This window comes from Argentina silus (assembly GCF_951799395.1).
Source record: "Argentina silus genome assembly, chromosome: 3".
Classification (NCBI taxonomy): domain Eukaryota; kingdom Metazoa; phylum Chordata; class Actinopteri; order Argentiniformes; family Argentinidae; genus Argentina; species Argentina silus.
Genome location: NC_139657.1, coordinates 12,177,129 through 12,197,719, shown reverse-complemented (window position 1 = coordinate 12,197,719; position 20,591 = coordinate 12,177,129). Strand labels below are relative to the sequence as shown.

The following is a 20,591-nucleotide window of genomic DNA, read 5'->3' as shown; positions in this document are numbered from 1 at the left end:
GCTAACAGTAATCTACCCGCACTACAACATCAGTGAACACTCCACGATCTTGAGAGTGAACTTTGGAATAGACAAAGAAATTGTCAAGACCAAAAGGGTAGTGAGTTGATTTACTGACATTTTATTAAAAGGTCATGAATAACAAAACAAGGATCAATACAACAGCGTACACAAACAGCAACACAAGGAAAAAAAACATTTATATAAGAGGTTGAGAACACAAAGAACAAAAGCATCAATTTAAGAGTACAAAGGAAAATACAATGAGTACTAATACTTAAGAAAATAAAACAGATTACCTCAGTCATACATCTTCTTTACAAAATCTCCTACTGGAGAGAGACCAATCAACTACTTGTATGTAGTATTTCAATTTAGCACCTAACAACAGTTTTGAAATAAAAATCACTTGACTCAACACTCTCCTGTAGGATCTGAGTACAGTACTGACATGTCATTTGGCAGACACTTTTAAGTGACTTACAGTTAACACATTCAGAATCAGCACCATTCTAGCACTGTATTAAATGTGATGTGTCACAGACAGGGTGTGGACAAGGTGGGGTGTAGTTACAATAGACAGTGCTCCGCTAACACTAATTTCAGGCACACCAAGCTCCATAGTAACACAGGTACACGGTTGACATGCAATTGCTAACAGGTGAAGGGTCTATGCATTTTGAAGTATCCACCAAGTGCCTTGCAGTGGAAGTGCCGTTATCAAGTTCACTACTGATATGTATTGTGCCCCCTGCACAGTGGTACAGCATACAGTAGCCTAAGCCAGTCCAGGTTCTCATGTCCAACAGCAGGACCAGCCAGAACCTACACCCAGCCTAGACTAACCAAGCTCTGAGCAAAATAGTAGAGAAATGTTGGTGTGTGTTGAAATTCCGAGATTTACCACATGATCCGTAAATGTTGGACTATTGATCAGCTCCAGCCATATTAGGAGTTTTCCAGATACAGAAATAGAGTCCAATGCATAGATCCTCTTGAGGAGGTCCTAATTCTAAAGCTGAGTTGAGAATCAAACCCCTACTGGGAGTTTGAAGAGGGCCTGACTCAGACCCCATCCAGCCAAAACTTCCTTTACCAATCCGCAGCAAAAAATATATCTCTAGAGCTGCCAGCAGTCACACACCTTTAATTAAAATAGACCATTATTTGTAGTAAAATACATTAAAATCTCCCCTTAAGAGCAATAGAGTGAGGGCTCAGTCAAGCAGTTTGACTGTGTACATCTCTGTACTTCTGTGTGTGCCAGGGGTCAATCAGGTTTCCACCATCTCAAGTATTTTCTAAACCAACACTTCTTTTCATCATTAGCTATAAATATCTATGTACAACGACTCTGGGCAAACAGTACAAATATATTCCTGTATTTCCCATACAGGACAGAATGCAAAAATAATTTACAAACTCTGGCGCTTTTTCATTGAGCAAAAATCTTTTCACTATTCTTTTTTGAGAAATAAATGGCACTAACATCTATTTCCTTGTTGAAATTGTCAAAATACCAATTCAAGGATTGCTCAGAAAATGTGGTAAATGTGTAGCAAGGACAAAGTACTTGGTACCTTGAAAACATACAACACATAACCCAATTCTGAGATATTTCATCACTGACTGAAACTGCAGCCATTTCGGTTTTCAATTTACGTCAATTCACATAAACCAATATGTGAGCCTACCAATTCAATCCAGTACACACCAATTTGAAACAGTCACAATTCAAAAGATCTTGGTGTGGGAATAGTTAAAACATCCTCTATAATAATACTTTATAGAGTTGAGCTGACAATACCACTTTGAAAGTCTAAAAGACGTGTGATTACTTTTCTTTAAAATTGTATCATTTCTTTTATCAAACACAATGGATACACTCTAAATGTAAAGACATGATTGGGAAATCATGATTATTTTTTAAAAACGAGAGCCAAGTCTCTTTCCAAACTATTACTAACATGCAATGGCTGACTACTGAGTACAAGATGACAAAACCACATAGAAAACTTAAAAATGACCATCAGATGGACACACTAAATGCTACTCTTGTGAAGAAAGTGCTTTAACAGTGTGTGAGGTGAAATGTTGGGGCCAGTTGACAGATAAGAGTGATCTTCTCTGATTCGGTGTCTTCCTCTGCCCAGAGAGACCAGAGATTAAGAACCTCTTCTTTCCTTATTCCTATCCTCCTGTGCATGTGTGTGTGTGTGTTCTGTGTGTGTGTGTGTGTTCTCTGTGTGTGTGTGTGTGTTCCTAGGACACACTGGAGCAGCGGATGCTGGGAGAACCCATCTGTGTGAGCACTTTGTCCAGCCACTGCAGTGGCCCGTTCAGGTGCAGCTCGATCCAGCAGGGGGTGCTGGTCACCGTCTGTCGTCTGAGGAGAGAGAGAGTGTGAGAGAGAGAGAGAGAGAGTGTGAGAGAGAGAGAGTGTGTGTGAGAGAGAGAGAGAGAGAGAGAGAGAGGGGATGAATGAAATAGAACCACGTAAAAACATGGTAAAGCAAGCTAGTATCTCAATGGTAAACTAGAGATATACAAGACTGCGGAAGCATTATCCTGAATCAATAACATTTGACAGTATTTTGTTTTTTCCTGTGGTAAAAACAAGGAAGGCATGACAATCTTAGGTCAAGTTCACAGACACTGCCCCTTCTAATCTTCCTTTATAAAAAAAATAAAAAATAAAAAAAAAAGTCAAAAAGTTTTGACTAAAGTCTGTTTTGTTTCCAAGTGAAGCCTACTTTGTGCTTGAAACGTGACACAGGCCACTGGAGAGTCCGGTGGGAATCCCCCCTCGTGCACTTTGTCTGAACGCGTTCACCTCCCACTCTCCCTCCCCCGCACTACCACTGCATGCCTCCCGCATTCCTCCCCCATTACTCAACTCTCTCCAGCCGTCTCGCTGTGCAGCAGCCCCCCCCCCCACACACACACACACACACACCCCCCCCCCCATCATCTCCCTCTCCTACTCTAGTGCCTCTCCAAGTCTGACGCCCGCCCGCCCGCCCGCACGCACGACCCACACAATACCCTTTCACTCTTTGTCCTCTCTCCTCCTCAGCTTGGGTTCACTTGCCATTAGAACAATTAAAACAAAGCCCCCACCGCCTCATCGGTTGGGCTAGGGACTATTCATCACTAGGCCTTGGCCACCTCTAAAGCTGTGGAACAGACTCCGCAAACAGAGAAGCGTCTGCCTCTGCCAGGCCAAACAGGTCCACAGCAGCCAAGTTCTCCTCAGCCTAAATGGAGGGAGCCACCATAAATCACAGCCATGCTCTCAGGCGTTAGCTCCGGCTCTTGAGTCAGCCATGTTGATTGTCTTTAGAGAGGACAGGGAGGGTATGGTCACATAGGACTTATCGAGGAGTGTAGATAAGTAGACAGGGGGAAACTCCTCGACGAACACAGCTGAAGGCAGGGGCAAAGTCAACCTTTTTTTTTCTTTCTTTCTTTTTTTTTTTTTTTTTATCAGATGAAAGTAGAAAAGGAGGGTCTTATTCAGTCAACACAGGTCAAGAGAAATATAACAAAAACGTGTGTGCGAGAGTGAGTGAGTGAGTGAGTGAGCGAGGGAGAGAAAGTGAGGCAGAGTAGGCGTGAGAAAGGTAGAGTGGGTGTCTGGTGTAATCAGAGCCAGGCTGTAAGTGGCTCCACATGCTGTGGTGTCTGCAGACAAACTCTCTCCAGAGGAAAGGCTCAGGCCAGGCTCAGAGAGGACCCCCACCCCCATCTCCCCCCCTAGCCCCCTGCCACGCAACATCCAGTGGTTCACTCAGTCCACAGCCATGGAGGAGGGGGGACGGGGGACGGAGAGCGTGACATCTCCCCTAAATATTCACTAGCCTGGCTGTGTGTTTTTCTAAGAAGGAGAAGTATGAGAAAGTAGTGGCAATGGTGGTGGTGGACCTGCTGCAGGGCAGGCTTTCCCAGGTCATAGACACTGAGTCACTTTCATGCTCCAGACTGTTGCTATCGATACTGAGCCAGGAACCAGAAGATACACGCAGCTAGGAATGATTCAACCTTGATAAACAACCAACAGCTTGCAATAACAATCAACAAGGCTGACATTTCAACAGCCCTTACTATAACACAGTATCACATGTAGCACAGTACCGACTACTACTAAGTGTAAAATATATCTTTAACCATAGTTGGCTTTTAATTGATGTAAAACTTTGTAAATTAATACAACTTTTTCAATGACTTCCCAGGGTTGTTATTGGAAGCTGAATTCACTGTGTGTTCACCATGCGTTGGCTTACCTGTACTCTGCTCCCCAGCCTTTGACGAAGCTCATCCGGATGGTACACATGCGGGTCAGCTGGTACACTGCCTCGAAGCCCTGGTTCACTGACTGGGCCAGCAGGGCCGCAAACTCCTGGTTGTTAAAGATCTTCAGATTGCAGCCTGAGGAACACAAAGAGAACAAACAGTTCAGTTCAGTACGATATGGACTGAACTGAACTGGAACAATGTCTGACTCATTAGTTAATGTTCTAGCATGTACTCATGGCCTGGGTCATGTCCTCCTGCGCACGTGTGTGTGTGTGTATGTGTGTGTGTGTGTGTGTGTGCCTTGTCGTGTGTGTTTGCCGTGTGTGTGTGTGTGTGTGTGTGTGTTTGCCTTGTTGTTTGTGTGTTTGCCTTATTGTGTGTGTGTGTGTGTGTGTGTGTGTTTGCCTTGTGGTTTGTGTGTGTGTGTGCGTCCTTGTCCTGCCCACCTGGAGGGATCTTGCAGACAGTAGCGGGGTGCCAGCCGTAGCGCTGGTTACAGTTGGGACTCTGGACAAAGATGGCGCTGTCACTGAGACACTCCGCAAACACCTCTCCTCCGATGTAGTACAACCTCACACCCCGCCCTGGAGAGGAGGAAGGAAGGAGCCGTCAGATCAACTGACCCAGTACGCATTGGCTTCGCATGTGGTTTACCCTCCACATTGACTGACTGCCATCTTAATCCATTCAACGAATTTATCTTTCAGTCAGCGCTGGCAAATCTTCAACGTACACCCATAGTCACACATAACTTGTGTAGTCTGTGTGTCATGTCTGTGAAAGCGGACAACGTTTTAAAACGTTTAAAAACAAACGTGTGGCAAGAGACGTGTGCAATACACACACATATTGTCTACTGACGTTTGCGCGAACCATCTCTCCTATCGTCAACGTTACAAAACATCATTCCATAGGAGGTTCAACAGACAGTCGTTCAGGTTGACGGCAGCAGCCAGCGGTGGTTACCTATGTGCCTGCGCGTGAGCTCGACGGCTGCGTTGCGGTTGACGTTGGACAGCAGGCCCAGGCAGAAGCGCTCCGAGTTGGAGGGGTCGGTGAAGCCGTCCACCGTGAGGGACGGCTGGGAGGCGTGGAAGGTCTCCCCCACGCGCTGGTTCAGCTCATAGTAGGAGATGGAGCACCAGAACGCTGACTCACAGTAAGTTACAGGCTGCAGGTCTGAGAGGAGAGAGGGAAGGGGGGAGAGGAGAGGAGGACAGGGGAGGACAGGAGAGAAGAGGGGGTGTGTGTGAGAAGGACATAAAGGCATCGAGAGTTGGTATTAGACGTGGGGAACAAGCAAACAGGTTTGCTGACGCATTCCGTCACACGGCCGATTGATAAGTTACTCAATTATGAGTGCACCCTGTGAACATTCTACACTCCCTCTTTTCCATGACTTAACCGAGTCAAAATCAGGCCTGAGCTGGTAAAACTACACAGCCAGCCTTGTGAAACGCCTCTTTATCATGTCTACAGTGACCCCCCTAGTGGCTTTCCACAGAGATAGAATAACCAAGCAACAGGATATTATCATGATTACATTACCGTGGGCTGTCTGTCTCTGGCCCTTCCAGAGGGTTCAGAGACAAAGGCGCCTTTCATTTAGTGCTTCCTCTGGTTCAACCCCCGAGGCTAAGCCTCCCAGACTCAGTGCGGCAAAGACTAACTCAACTCTCTTTCAACCTCTCTCTGACACACACACACACACACACACACACACAATTAGGATTAGTGAGTGAGATGCTGATATGACTCTGCTGCCCTGTTGCTGGCAAAAGTCAGCCATTTGTCACCTGTTAATCTTTGTGGTGGACGTCCAGGGGAAAAAAAGACACCCTATTCACGCTGGCGTTGGTATTATGACGCTGAGCAGATCACGTGACAGCATAACTAACGTTATGTAGAGAGACCATGTCATAAATAATCCAGATTAAAATCCGCCCAGGCGGGGGGAGGGTGATCCAATCGGAGGAGGTATTTATAGAGATGAGAGTGAGATGCCAGGGGAGGGGGCGCTGCGCTCACAGCAGTGTCAGGGCGGCCTACGGTCGACACTGAGAAGGAAACATCCACTCCGTCTTCAACCCGGACGCGGTTATGTTTGCCTTGTGATGTCTTGTATATACCGCGTCGTTGTGTTGTGTGACATTACGCTTCGATGAAAGAGCTTGCTCCGAAACACGTCTTTGAAGGGATCAGGTTGCCGTCCAGAAGCTCTTTTCTTGTTTATATATACGCTTCATATTCCCTGGACTGAGCACCCCCCCTCCAGCGGTCCAAGTGAATTTGAGAAACTCTTGAGTGGTTTTGAGTGGTTGCCCCTTTTCAGCTCTCAAACACAGGCTCAAGTGTTTCACGCTGCTGCCTAGTCTTACAATTTGCCCACCTTTGATTTCAAGATCTGAACTCCAAATACTTAGGTCAGGAGGATTCTTGATTCTGCTCGAATCACCAACTATGGGCTTCCATTATAGCAGAAAACAGAAGGGTGTAGACGCATTTATAGCTGTAGAAATGTTGTTTCTCCTTACCCAAATTGTTGTGTGTTGGTGAGACAGGATTGGGCGACAGATCGGGCGAACCTATAGACAGACCAGACAGATAGGAGAGGGTCAGGAAAATTGTAGCAGTGAGCATAGCTACGGTACTGTGTGTGTGAGTGTGTGCGTGTGTTTGTGTGTGTGTGTACTCTAGTCTCTCACCTGTGTCCATGCTGTGATTGTGCTGGTGGTCGCTGGTCTCTCCATCCTCACTCAGATACCCTGGAGGAGGGGTCTCTGAAACACACACACACACACACACACAGAACACAGAGTCAGACAACAAACTCTCAACATAAACTCATAGGTCATGAGTCCAGTACTTAGTTCAAGGCCTGCTGTGTCCAATATATAGTAAGTTAATTAGGCTAAGGCATTAGTTTAATTGATTAAACACCTTTCTTCCTAAGACTGCACGCTACAGGAAGGATGTGAGCACACACATTATGTTGTACACTCACTGAGCACTTTGAGGAACACTATACTAATACTGGGTAGGACCTCCCTTTATTAGGAACACTATACTAATACTGGGTAGGACCTCCCTTTATGAGGAACACTATACTAATACTGGGTAGGGCCTCCCTTTATTAGGAACACTATACTACAACTGGATAGGGCCTCCATTTGCTCTTTATTTGGAACACTATACTAATACTGGGTAGGACCTCCCTTTGCTCTCAAAACAGCCTCAATTCTTTGTGGCATTGATTCCACAAGATGTTGGAAACATTCCTTTGAGATTCTGGTTCATGATGACATGATAGCATCACGCAATTCCTGCAGATTTTTCAGGTGAATCTCCCGTTCTACCACATCCCAAAGGTGTTCTATTGGTTTCTGATCCGGTGACTGGGAAGGCCACTCAGTGGAGGTAGCCATTAGAAGATGGGTAAATTGTGGCCATGAAGGGATACACATGGTCAGCAACAATACTCAAATAGGCTGTGGCATTCAAGCGATGATTGACTGGTATTAACGGGCTCAAAGTGTGCCAAGAAAACTTTCCCCACACCGTTACGCCACCTCCACCATGAGAAGGTGTACAGGTGTTCCCAATAAAGTGCTTTCATATGTCTGTATAAGGGTTGTGCACATTAACTTAGTTTGTGTCAGTGTGAACTTAAGCTGCGTAGGAAGTCAATTTAATGTGCCATTCATACTGTATCCATATAGAATGGTCTGAGTGTCTCACCGGGGATGTAGTTACTCTGAGGTTCAATGCCGGCGGGGAAGTTGGTGTTCTCAGGGATGGAGTGGCTGTAGTCGTCCAGTGGGGGAAACTCTGTGGGGATATCTGTGTGCCGTGGTACCAGGACAGGAGGCAAGACTGTACACACACACACACACACACACACACACACACACACACACACACACACACACACACACACACACACACACACACACACACACTCAATGACTGACACAGTAACAGAGCAACACGATGGCATTGACCTGGCTTAAGGAGATCTGGTGCACCAACCTGGTGTCTCCACCCTCTGGTAGTGGTAGGGGTTCACACACACCTCGTCCTTCTTGGTGTGGAAGGCGTACTCACACAGGTCCACGGCCCTCAGCTCGTGGTGGGACTGTAGGTCGGGCCAGCGCCACAGACGGCAGTAGATAACGTGGGGCAGGCCCTTCCTGTGGGACACCTGCAGACGCCCATCCAGAGACCTAGAGGTAGGGAGGGAGGGGGAGAGAGGGGAGGGGAGATAGAGAGAGAGAGAGAAAGAAAGAGAGAGAGGAGGACATTACAGCACGCAGAAGTAGGACACTGGGTTAAGTATATTTTTGCGATACAGAGGCCGCCTGGGGGGGCTTTTTCCACTGTGTTTGCTCATTTGTGAAAAAAGGATCCTGCTGCCTATCAAACCAAGAAAACAGCTGAGACAGTTAATATAGGCTTGGCCTGTATTGTGGTCCAAAGGGTTGTTGTAACGCATAATATGCAATGTAAACATGTTAAATTAGACTAGATTAACCAAACAGAAGCCTATCAGGAGTGAGTAAGGGATGTTCCTCCAACGAGTCATTTCCCAGATGTTCACAAAGCGTCCCAATGTGGTTTCAACACTGAGGGTCTACAGTACCTAATCCCAGACATACAGCACACCATTACCTTCAGAGCAGACAGGCTCAGAATAACCCAGTTCACTTTTTTCCCCAACACTGCTAATGTAATGTTTGCTTACTCGTTCACTGTATTAGCATGTGTATGAAAGAACGTATTCTACAGCAATGCCCCCAGCCCTTACCACACAGGGCTAGCAGTCAAGGCTACATATGAGCTGTCTCGGAATACAAACACCACATGCCAAGGAGTAAGGTAATTAGCCTACATATCTCAATTCAACCAGACATAGTGGTCTGCATGAAAGGCCCAATTCAAATCCACATTTTCAAGATGTGATATTGAGATTGCAGATACACGCCGTGTCCTTGACTGTCTATGAGCAAGGAAGTGAGGAGACCATGGGGCTGCAGACTCTCTTTACTGTAGACCCCCCCCCCCCCCCCCCCAGCCTTCACTGCTGGTCAGAGAACATATGGTTCTCATGCCTCAGTGGCTCTGTACACTCAGTACACTGGTAACCCAGGGGGAAAAGACTGGAGTAAAAACACAGACACCATCAACGGCCCATACCCTCCTGTCACAGCCAAGACTATCAGCCCATTACATAGACAGCTATTTCCTGACTGACTGTGTGTATGTGTGAGTTTAGGAACCCAAAACCACGAGGCCCAGGAAGTAAACCGATCCATGGGCCTTTTTGACGTATTGCGTGCTTCAATGCAGTCATTCATGAAGGCACTGATGTCTTGGGGGGGGGGGGGGGGGGGGGGTAGGGGGCTCTGAGGGTAGGGGGCTCATGGATGGATCTGAGGAGGAGAAGGACTAAATCTACTAGACCTATTAGCAAGTGACGGGAAAGGAGGGAAACAGAAAATAGATGTACGCTCACACTTTAGTCCTCAACTCACACGACAGTATAACAACCTCTTCATGCATCACTATCAATGAGAATAGCTGTGAATGGAAAAAACTACAGGCGTCAGTCAGTAGTCAAAATAGGCCTCCTGTGAAGGAGGCGGAGGACTATTGTGGTGATAGCCAGGATCTCTGGATCTGATCTTTGTTCCATAGCCTGATCCAAGCAGCCTCGGAAGGAAGGGCCGGGAGGGGTTTGACCTCAGTAAACTCAGTTACCTGAAGCACACGTCGATTTCCTGTTGGCTCCATCCTGGGAACGTGCACCTTGGCCATGCCCTGAGCCACCTCAAACGCTGACAAGTCTTCTCTCTCTCCCTCTCTCTCTCTCTCTCTCCCTCTGCCACATTAGAGGAGGCGACGACATCACAGCACAAAGCGGGCTTGTTGTCTCTGAACAGAGTAACTATTATCCCCGGCAGATAGTGAGGCAGCCGTTACTCTGTAAACCCACAGTCCCCGGGCCCTGCTGGGGCTAAACCACAAACCAAACACAGCGGCCCACGCCCTCCCCAGGGCCCGCAGCACATTCCCAAGCACTGAACAACTACGTCTCCGTGTAGGCTACACACCGTGCTCAGACTGCCACACACACACACACACACACACACTATTGACAGCCTGAATCCAGCCCAATTAAACCAAATAGAAGAGAGGAGCCAGCTTTGCATCTATCTTTATTATTGTGGGAAATTTCAGGCAATCAGTGTCTTTAAAGTCATGGTGAGACTGACTAAGCAGCAGAGCAGTGTTTCCTGACTTGGCAATGTGCAGTGGCTTCCTCTTCTCTTCACTTCACTTCATAGGGGCAGGATGTCTATGGGCTAAGTGCTCTATTTGAGGGAGAGGACAGTGGCCTCACAAAGCAGAAGTGGGTGGGGGGCAGGTGTTAATTAAAACATGCATGCGGGTGCCAACACAAGCAGCCTCGCCAGCACACACACATATACCAAACACACAAATATTAGGCCTCCACCCATAAACCCAACTGTAGAACCTCTGTTGCAAAGAAGCAAATGCTCAAAACAGTGTAGGCCTACCTGTTTTATAAAACAAGACACTAATTACATGATAAACATGAACTTGGTAGAGTATGCGCAGTCACACGCACACACGCACACACACACACACACACACACACACACACAGACAACCCTTCACTCTACTATTTACAAACTTCTCTGTCAGACAAATTCTATTTGAACATTAGTCACACACACCATCTGGGGAATCCCACACCTAACTTTCATTCCCAGATTTCCCACACTCACTCACTCTCTCCAGTCTAAACAATGGTCCTGCCCTCTGAGTCAGTATTCACCCAAACACAGGCACCCAGCCCTCAGGACAAGTGTGGACAGGACCTGGTCCATCCTAGCCTTCTGACCCACGTTGCGCTAAATGGGAGAAGTCCAGTCTACCTGGCTACGAGGGAGACAAAGGAAAGGGATTCCGAGACCCTGGAATGTCTGTCAGTGGCCCATGACATATTACCAAAAAACACTGGAAAACATCCTGAATCCTTGTATTTGAGGTCAACAATTCCAAGTCACTCGCTGAATCCGTCATCTAGATACCATTTACAGTATTTTTTGGTATAGGCTACCTGCCGTTCCTGACCTGATTCTGTCTATACACATGGACACAGCACCATCAAGCTTAGCCGGCTCCACATGGAACCGACTGTCCCCATGTCCCAATCTGCCCCCAACAGTGAACGTCTGGCAGTCGTCCTGACACCTGTATGGGGCTAGCTAGCCAGATAACTGTAATGCATCGGGCAGGAGAACACATATGCGGCCACAGACAGCTAACATTAACTAACTAAAAAACAACAAATCGATCACATTCTCTTGATCTTAACTCTCACTCTGCAGCAGCAAAGATAAGAGAATCGATGATAGAAAACATACAATATAAGCAAACAATGCCATGCATGCATGCATGGATTTCTGTGTCAGTAAACTGATCTGCCTGTCTGTGATAGTTAGCTAACATTAGCTGCTGCTGCAGACTTGCCAAACGAACGCATTAAATAAATGAAATGTAGGAAATACACCGCACTGCACTGGCAGGCCAGCTAACGATTGTTTTGCTGCGAGGTTGAGCTAGCATGATTAATCAAAACACCCAGCTAGCTAGCTAGCTAGCTACGGTGGCTAGCTTGGCTTCTGCAACCAGACTATTGACTGAGTGCGTTGATGTGGCGGTTCTTGCTGTTTTAGTTAGCTAATAGCTACCGTTCGGTACAGTCTGAGTTTCTGACTGTTGCTGGCGGCTCCTGCGATTAGAGCTAGCTAGCTACCTTAGCTAACAAGCTAACTTACCTTGGTATGGTGATGCATTTCGTGTTGATATTCTGGGTTGTAATGGCTTTCTCCAACTCTTCCAATTGCCCTGTCTTCTTCAATTTCTTGACAAGACTTTTGACTGCCTTTTCACACCATTTCTCCTCTTGTCCATTCTGCTCCCCCTTTTTCCAGCCAAGAAGCCTCTTCACAATTGGAGGAGTGAAAGGCAATATAGACATCTTCTTGAGCTTGAGGTCAATCAAGTCCTCCCAGTTTTCAGCAGTCTGCTAAAGACCTGATGGTCCTGCTCAAATAAAAAAAATCGAAGCAGGTCACAATAACGTTCAAATATCAGACATAAACAGAAAGTAAGCTTGGAATTTGGGTTCGGCAGACAGAGTTCTGCAGCCTCTGGCGGCACCACTCCGTTCAAGTTGAATGTCTGGCTCTCTGAGTTGCTGCAGCCGCTGATTTCACGGCGCACTGTTGTCTGCAGTCTGTCTGCCCCTCCTCCCCCTCCTCCTCCTCGGGCTACAACTCAATGGTCCTACCACATCATGCACACACACAATACATGCTTTTCGTTTGATCGCTTTCATGTTTAGCTTGTACTTGAAATACACTTATAGTTATGGATAACACCTATGTTATCTTGAGTGTTTCTTGCCGAACATTACAGAGAAAGGTGGCAGTACAGTAGACTAGTAGGCTTGTGAATTAAGAATGGCCTATCATTTCAAGATGCATGAAAGAGTCAAAACTTCACAAAAAATCATCTGATTGCACTTTTGGTGTCTAATGAGGCCTACATGGTGGCACTGTGATGACATATTGTGTGTGACATTTAAACTTTCAATCTCTTTCCTCATCCTATGTAAATATTGTATTACTCTGATTTATCAATCATTTACAATACATGCCTAACTCTGCTAGAAGAAAAATCTATGGTTCAGCAATGTCCAAATTAGAATCAACAACAATTTCTTTGAATCAAAAACATTGAGAAATTCTGAAACAGGAAAGAGGAGAAAGAATCAAATGACACATCACTGACTGTAATGTGTGAAGGGCAGTTGGCCAACTCCACTTTTATGGAGTCCTTAAATAGAGGAGCCTTTATGGGTAATCCTTTGATCCTCCCAATAAAAGTGATTTGATTTCACCTTGAGCGCATCTCTCCAGATATGGTGACTGGGCATCCAGTGCTATTTTTGTCTGTTTGTATGGTGTTATTGATAAGTACACCACCCCTGGCTGTCTTCCTCCTGGTAAACAGCACTCTGCCTGTACTATAAATACCCTTGCCCAGAAGCTCATCATGGCAGCCCCTTTTCGTTCTATCTATTTATAGCTTCCATCAATGGCCACCACTGTCTATTTTTACATAAGCATTTGGCATGGCCTCATACTTCCTCTCTTAAATAAATAAGAGTCATGGATCATGGATGGGTCTTTTGGGAAAAAATAATTTCAGTTGATCGCAATATTAAATTTACTATGTATTACTGTAGGGCCTACTGTTTCTTTAAAGCAATACTGAGATGAACTATAATACTGTTAAGTCTCATTAACCCAGAGCTTTTGATACACTTGGACTCTTAAATGATACGTCAGATGTTACTGAATCTATTCACATGGAAAGGAGTGCAAGCAGTTAATGGCTTGTTTACATGTAAACTATTATCTCTTGTTTAGTCTGACTTTTCCTGTCTCAGTATGGTGACATCTAGAAAAGGAATTTCAGCCAAATTATTTCAAAGCAAATTATTTGACTTTCTTTGTATTTTCTTTTGTTATTAATATAGCCTACAATGTTGTCACAATGCTGTTGAAGCTAATAGTGAGGTAGAGAGAAAATAAACATGACAAAACAGGAAACAACAAGAAAGTCAAAAAGGAAATAACAACAACAGCAAGTTCATGTGTCTCCTCAAAGCTCCAGGAGCAGGTTGGAGAGTCGGCGTGTGCTGCCATGTGCAATCTACAGAGGCCCGCACAAGCCCAGCACCTGTTTACACCCCAGGGACAGGGACAGGACAGCTGGTGCGGAGTGTGTGTGTGCGTGTGTGTGTGTGCGTGCGTATGTGTGTGTGTGTGTGTGTGTGTGTGTGTGTGTGTGTGTGTGTATGTGAGAGGGAGTGAGAGAGATACGGGGCGCTAGTGTAGAACATGTTGGAGAGGGCGGCAGATGGGCAGCAGCAGACAAGGAGAGGAGAGGAGTAGGTCTTAGGGCCGGAGTGAAGAATGGTTTTGGACAAAAGGCATGACGGCTGACTGAATAGGCAATGACTGCAGACAATCCGATGGATAACAATGGCATTGTGGCAGACCCCTCACGGCGTACATGGGAAGCAGGCTGAGCGGAGGAGGGGGAGAGGCTATCAGCTGGACCTCTGTCCCAACAATAGTTAGATAGGGTGGGGGATGTGGATTAGAGTAAACATGGGCTTTGTGTTCCCATGTTCAAACTCAGCCATATGGGGAAACCTAAAAGGCAGCATAAACATCAAAGCATTGACATATTAAAAGTCAAATGTTCATTATTAGGAGCCAATATTCAAAGAATCAAGAAATGCTAAAGATTGTGCATATGGTTAACTTTCTACAAAGGCTTTTTGCTAGCTTCTAGTTTTGGATCTATTTGTTGAGTTATCACACTTGCTCTGCACATAAATGCTGTACACTGTCAATAACACTCAAGAAAGATGGTCAGCAAGTAACTTGCATGCTGAATGACAACTTGCAAACACTTTTTAAGAAAGAAATTAGAAGCAGCTCACATTTTCCCTCTGCAAACCCGTAATTGCCTGTGCCGCTAATTGCAGTCTATTGGGGCCTAAGTGAGACATGGCTGTTATTACTGCACAGCCCAATCAGGGATGGGCGAGGTTTTCCCACAATCTCTGGCTCCCTTAATCTGCCTTCACACGGCAAGCTGTTATCTACTGCTCGCAGCCATCAATCTCTTCCCAGACTGTGACACCTTCAAATCTGGGACAGTGACCTTCCATCCCCCTGCCCCTCTCTTTGCTGCCCTGCCTAAGCCTCAAATCCTCCTCTTCCAACTCAACCCCTCCTTCACTCCCTGTCTCCCATTGTGTGTCCCTCTGTCCAGCACACTCCGGCATCTGATCCCCTGACCAGGGAGCTGCACAAACCTTATCCTCAGCTGCGTGGCTGGCCACAGATAACCCTAACTCTCCAGTGATGAGAAGCACGTTGTCTTATTTTGTCTATTGCCATGGATGACTAATGTTATATGTGTGTCAGACTTTATGGGTGTAGGCCTACTATAAATCACAACCCTGTTGAAATTAACTAACTTATTTTTTCACAACAATTCTGATATCATAAGGCCTATGTGGGATCATTACTACAAGGTTTCATAGTGTCCATAGTTGTCACCAAGCCAACTTAAAAAAAAATAGATTTATTAAAGATTTTGGAAAATAGATACAGTATATCATTTCACTGTCGCTCTCAGCGTGATCTCATTTGGACAAATATTTAAAAAGTGGTGTATTGCCATCTAGTGGTTTTTCTATATCACTACAACATCTTGAAACACAAGACAGCAAGGTTGGGCCCATTTCTATATTCAATTCCATAAATGTGTAGTTAAATTTCAGTGCCTAAAAAGATAAATGTATTGATTACAACCAAGATACATATTTATTCTGGTTTATATGTATGTGCAAGTTATTCCTAATTCTTAGGTCTGTTGTCATTAGCATAGTGTACAGTGCAGTACATGCTATGAAAAACACAACATTTAACATTGCAAACATATCCTATGGCCTTATGGTCAAACATCACACAAGCACACTAAATGACTGCTGTTGATCGAGCACCCATCGAAGATTAGCTATTTGAACTCTGGAGGATATCTGTATCTGGAGATTTACGGCCCAGTCTATGAACACAATTTAAATGTTTATTGTGGACAATGGTCCGTAACAGCATTTATGTGATTTAAAAGCTTTGCTGAATATCTCATGATCTTACATATGTATGGAATTCAGCACTTGGCCATGACTCATTAACTTCACCTCGGGGCTAAATGGTTACCCATTGTACCTCCAGCACCCTCCACATTATTTACTAATAGTCTCTCACCCCATTGTGGTTATTTCATGAAAGGGCAGGCCATGTCATTTTAAGTGATAGATATACATATACATGTACAAAGGAAATATGTTTGAAATGTTTCTTTTTGTTTCATTATTTGTTCCCTCCTTCTTGTTCATTTGAGGTGCTTTATTTGTCTGAAATACTGTGACCCTTCTTGTGTTAGTTTCTTACATCATCCCTTATTTGTTGTTTTTACCATTTTTGTAGTGTATTGCTGTTTTTTTTTAAAAGATGACAAATGCATTAGAGCCATGTTGGTATGCTGATTTCCCCCCGGTTCAGAGCCAATCATCTATTCACTTATAGGTAAGGGCAACCACTGTCGATTACCCTCTCTGGGGACATTCAAATTCCCAAATCTCCACTAAGATGTTCAAATTCATTCAGATCAAACCCATCCATCTTAAAACTGCTCCCACATAACTCTAATATGTATGCCCTTATCCCAGGAGGAGCAGCTATACCGATAGGGTTCATGTAAATGAGGGTGTTACCTATTCATGTGTTTTATGGTGAGTGAGTCAGGGTGCATTATGCCTCAAGCACAAGAGAGGAGGGGCTGAGGGGTTGGAGTAATAGATGACGGCATGACATATACTGTCTGAATACACACACACACACACACACACACACACACACACACACACACACACACACACACACACACACACACACACACACACACAAACACACACACACACACACACACACACACACACACACACACATTTAGTATATGCTATATCCAGTATATTGCTCACAGCATCACCCAAACTAATCATTGTGAAATCAGTTTCATTTCAATCAGGAGCTCCCCTGCTAAGAACCACTGTATTCATATGCATGAAATTGCTGGAGTTAATCCATGTTATGAAACGTGGGTAATGCAGTGAATAATTCTGGCTGCACGCAATAATGTTATTTTCCATTAAATTGGGAACTATTTCGCTATTGTTACATTAGAGCCCTACAGCTATATGCTTGTAAATGGCCATGTATGGATAATTAAGCATTACTCATGAACATTAAAACTTGCTTATTTTGGAGAGCTGCAGGCTGGGGTGGTCTCCTCTCATGCGGTGACACAAGTATCGGGGGTTTTCATGCCTCCCAACAATGTGTTTTCATTATGTGTCAGGTTTTTAACTCATCTGAAAGACGTTTGGGAATTATTTTACTGTAATTGTAAAATAATCCTGCAAATAAATTACTTGAAGAGAAAGATTGATTTCGATCCTTATATATGAAAACATGATTGGAATGGATATATTAAAAAAGAGCAATTCAGCTTTGTTTCTGAAAGTGTCTATTTAGTCTATTCTGTGACTTATGACACCTGTATTAACCAGGATTCATCCAAACTTTTGTTCCAAGTTTCCTTCCTCAAGCATTTCTGATTTAATGACTTGTGAAAAAACGTATTCCTATTCCATTCAAACATAACTGCATAATCATACCCTTTTCAAGACAGCAATAAGAAGCGTAGGAAAAACGGTTTATAATCCACCAGATATGCTAAAAGGTTTAATTAGCTCACAAAAAGGAAAAACATTTACCTCATATATTGTTCCATTAATTTTATGTGCTTCTAAAGCCGATGCTTCAAGCAATACAATAAAACACTAAATACCTCTATTTCCCTCATCCACCGGTTGTGGGTTTAGTACTTAATAACCATAACGATGCACGTTTTGTACTGGGATATATTATGTTCATGTTCAATGAAAGCTTTGTTAATCATGTTTCATTTGGAGTTTTATGACTTGTAATACAGCTAAATACAAATTACATTGTAAATCCTGAATATCCTGCATACTTTTTTGCATTTTCATTTTTATGCTGACAATTTGATTACCAAGAGTTTTTCAACCGAAGATAATGATAAGAAACCTTCTGCCAGAACCCCACTAATTGTACCATTTAGTTGTGATGTAGCACTGTTTCCTCACATGGTGCACACCACAGTACTGTATGTGGATGGAGCAGAGGACATCCACGGAGAGGAACCAGCCTTTTGTTGCCTCCTGTCCTGTTCAACCCCAGGGACCTGTGTCCTCTGAGGTTGTTGTCAGGGGAGGGGGAACAAACACATTCCTCAGGGTTGAACATGGACTGGATATAAGGATTGGGGAGGGATAGAACCCCACCTTCATCTTCTGTGTTTGGGTAAGGGCCTCTGTATCATCTATTACTACCACACCCATGTCATATAGACCCAGAGCACAGGCCCCCCCCACCCCCCCACCCTGCCAACCGCCCCACACCCCACACCCCACACCCCACGGGGGGTTAATGGTAGATCATACCTGCAGGGCTGGCCCAATGAGCTGAGATGAGCGCAAGCAGCAAGGTCATATAGACAGTCACACACTATTATGTTTGGCTTTGAGTGAGTATATGTTTTTTGGAGTGAGCGCATGGTGATGGTTGCAGCATGGGTTTATGTGTGGGATGAACCTATTAGAAGGATGATGATGTATTAATACTGTAATCATCTGTCCACACTGATTGAGTGAGTTGTGTTTTTTTTGGATAGTGAGAGAACAGAGAAGCAGAGTGAGAGAGAGAGAGAAAGAGAGAGAGAGAAAGCAGAGGCAGAGAGAGCACAGAGGCAGAGAGACAGAGAAAGAAAGAGAGATAGAGAGGGAAAACAGAGAGAGAGAGAGAGAGAGAGAGAGAGAGAGAGAGAGAGAGAGAGAGAGAGAGCAGAGAGGCATGTGGACTGAGATTACTCTGCTTCATTACATACACAACATACCTCTGATGGCAGTGCTTTTTCAAATCCATATGTAAACCATTTCCCCCCTCTTCCTCGCCCCCTCTTAAAACCTCAGGCTCATTAGTGCAGCCTTTATGACATGGCTCTACCTAAATGCCATGGATTTTTCCATTCCTTTCCTGGCCTGCTCTGAGACTCCCAACCAGAAGCATAAAGAGTGTCCAGGAGTACATTTTGTTGCTGAAAGAGCATTTTCAAAACGAACAAATAAGTCCTCTCAAAATGTAGCAGGAAGTTATGACTTGGAGACGGACTGCTCTAGTGACATGTACACACCATCATTGTATTTTTACACAACTGTTCAACTGAACAACAGCATATGTGTTTTTAATTGAGGAACAGTAAATAAGGCACACATTTTTGGTTTCAAAGCCTTGTGACCATACACTGCTCTTACAAAAGACAGAGAAAGCAAGCTAATGAGAGCCTGCCTCCGTCTACCGGCCCCTCCCTCCCTCCCTCCCTCCCTCCCTCCTTCCCTCCCTCCGGCCCCCCAGCAGCCCAGACACAAGCCTGAATGGTCCCAGTAACCTGGCCTCTGTGCTCTGTGTTACTGCGGCATTCTCTGTCTCAGTCCCTACGGCTGAGAGGGACGGGAGGGACAGGAGGGCTAGCCGCTGCCTGGCTCTAATGAGGGACTTCCTGGGACCAGAGACAAAGCCTGGGCTCACAGTGCCAACGGCTGGGGACGGCCCTCCCACCCTGCCCCAGTCACTCTCATCACCCACACCTCAGGCTGCAGCAGGCCGCAGTGCTTTATCACACACACAAACGCTCACACACGCACGCACGTACACACGTACGCACGCAGGCACACACACACACACACACACACACACACACACACACACACACACACACACACACACACACACACACCCACACACACACACACACACACACACCATACAATAGCTATTAATTGATTAATTTAGAATCTTTCTCGACCACTTTGAACAAAAATAAACTTTTAGCAGTGATGCATGTGTACCACTAGGTGGCAGTAAAAGATACATCATCAAGGAAATGCCCTCTAAAATCTGAAATAAGACATTATCAGATGTTTCAAATGGCTGCCTCGCTCTTGTAGTATGTTGTCATTTTGGGGCTATTACCAGAACATTGGGAGAGGCAGATTACCACAGGAGAGTACACATGCATGAGACTGCCAGGCAAGTCTTAGTGATGTCATGTCCTTGCTATGGGTGTATGCTATTTACTGGCATGCTATGGTATGGCCCCTTAACATTCCCAGATTCCAAGATGCCATGTCTTTGATGATATGATATGCAGATAAAAACAGTGGAGGGGGGAGACAGAGACAGAGACAGAGACAGAGACAGAGACAGAGACAGAGACAGAGACAGAGACAGGGACAGAGACAGAGACAGAGACAGGGACAGAGACAGAGACAGAGACAGAGACAGAGACAGGGACAGAGACAGAGACAGAGACAGGGACAGAGACAGAGACAGAGACAGAGACAGAGACAGAGACGGAGACAGAGACAGGGGGTAGGAGAAGGACAGGTTGAGAAGGGCATGTGTTTGGAGACA

At 45.1% G+C, this 20,591-nt stretch overlaps 1 protein-coding gene across 1 annotated transcript; it reads right to left on the bottom strand.

Moving 5' to 3' along the window:
• Positions 1 to 100: 100 nt before the first annotated feature.
• Positions 101 to 12,588, bottom strand: smad3b (SMAD family member 3b). The gene is made up of 9 exons (XM_083666056.1): positions 12,162 to 12,588; positions 8,326 to 8,519; positions 8,035 to 8,169; positions 7,002 to 7,076; positions 6,831 to 6,881; positions 5,263 to 5,475; positions 4,743 to 4,880; positions 4,284 to 4,428; positions 101 to 2,386 (listed from the first exon to the last, which is right to left on the bottom strand). The coding sequence occupies exons 1-9, from the start codon at positions 12,362 to 12,364 to the stop codon at positions 2,263 to 2,265; spliced, it is 1,278 nt and encodes a 425-aa protein (XP_083522182.1). The 5' UTR covers positions 12,365 to 12,588; the 3' UTR covers positions 101 to 2,262.
• Positions 12,589 to 20,591: the final 8,003 nt, after the last annotated feature.

Coding starts and splice junctions, on each gene's coding strand:
- smad3b (XM_083666056.1), bottom strand. CDS start 12,364: ATGTCTATATTGCCTTTCACTCCTCCAATTGTGAAGAGGCTTCTTGGC. Junction 7,077..8,034: donor TCAGAGTAACTACATCCCCG/GTGAGACACTCA, acceptor TGTGTGTTTCAG/AGACCCCTCCTCCAGGGTAT. Junction 4,881..5,262: donor GCTCACGCGCAGGCACATAG/GTAACCACCGCT, acceptor CCTCCTCTCCAG/GGCGGGGTGTGAGGTTGTAC.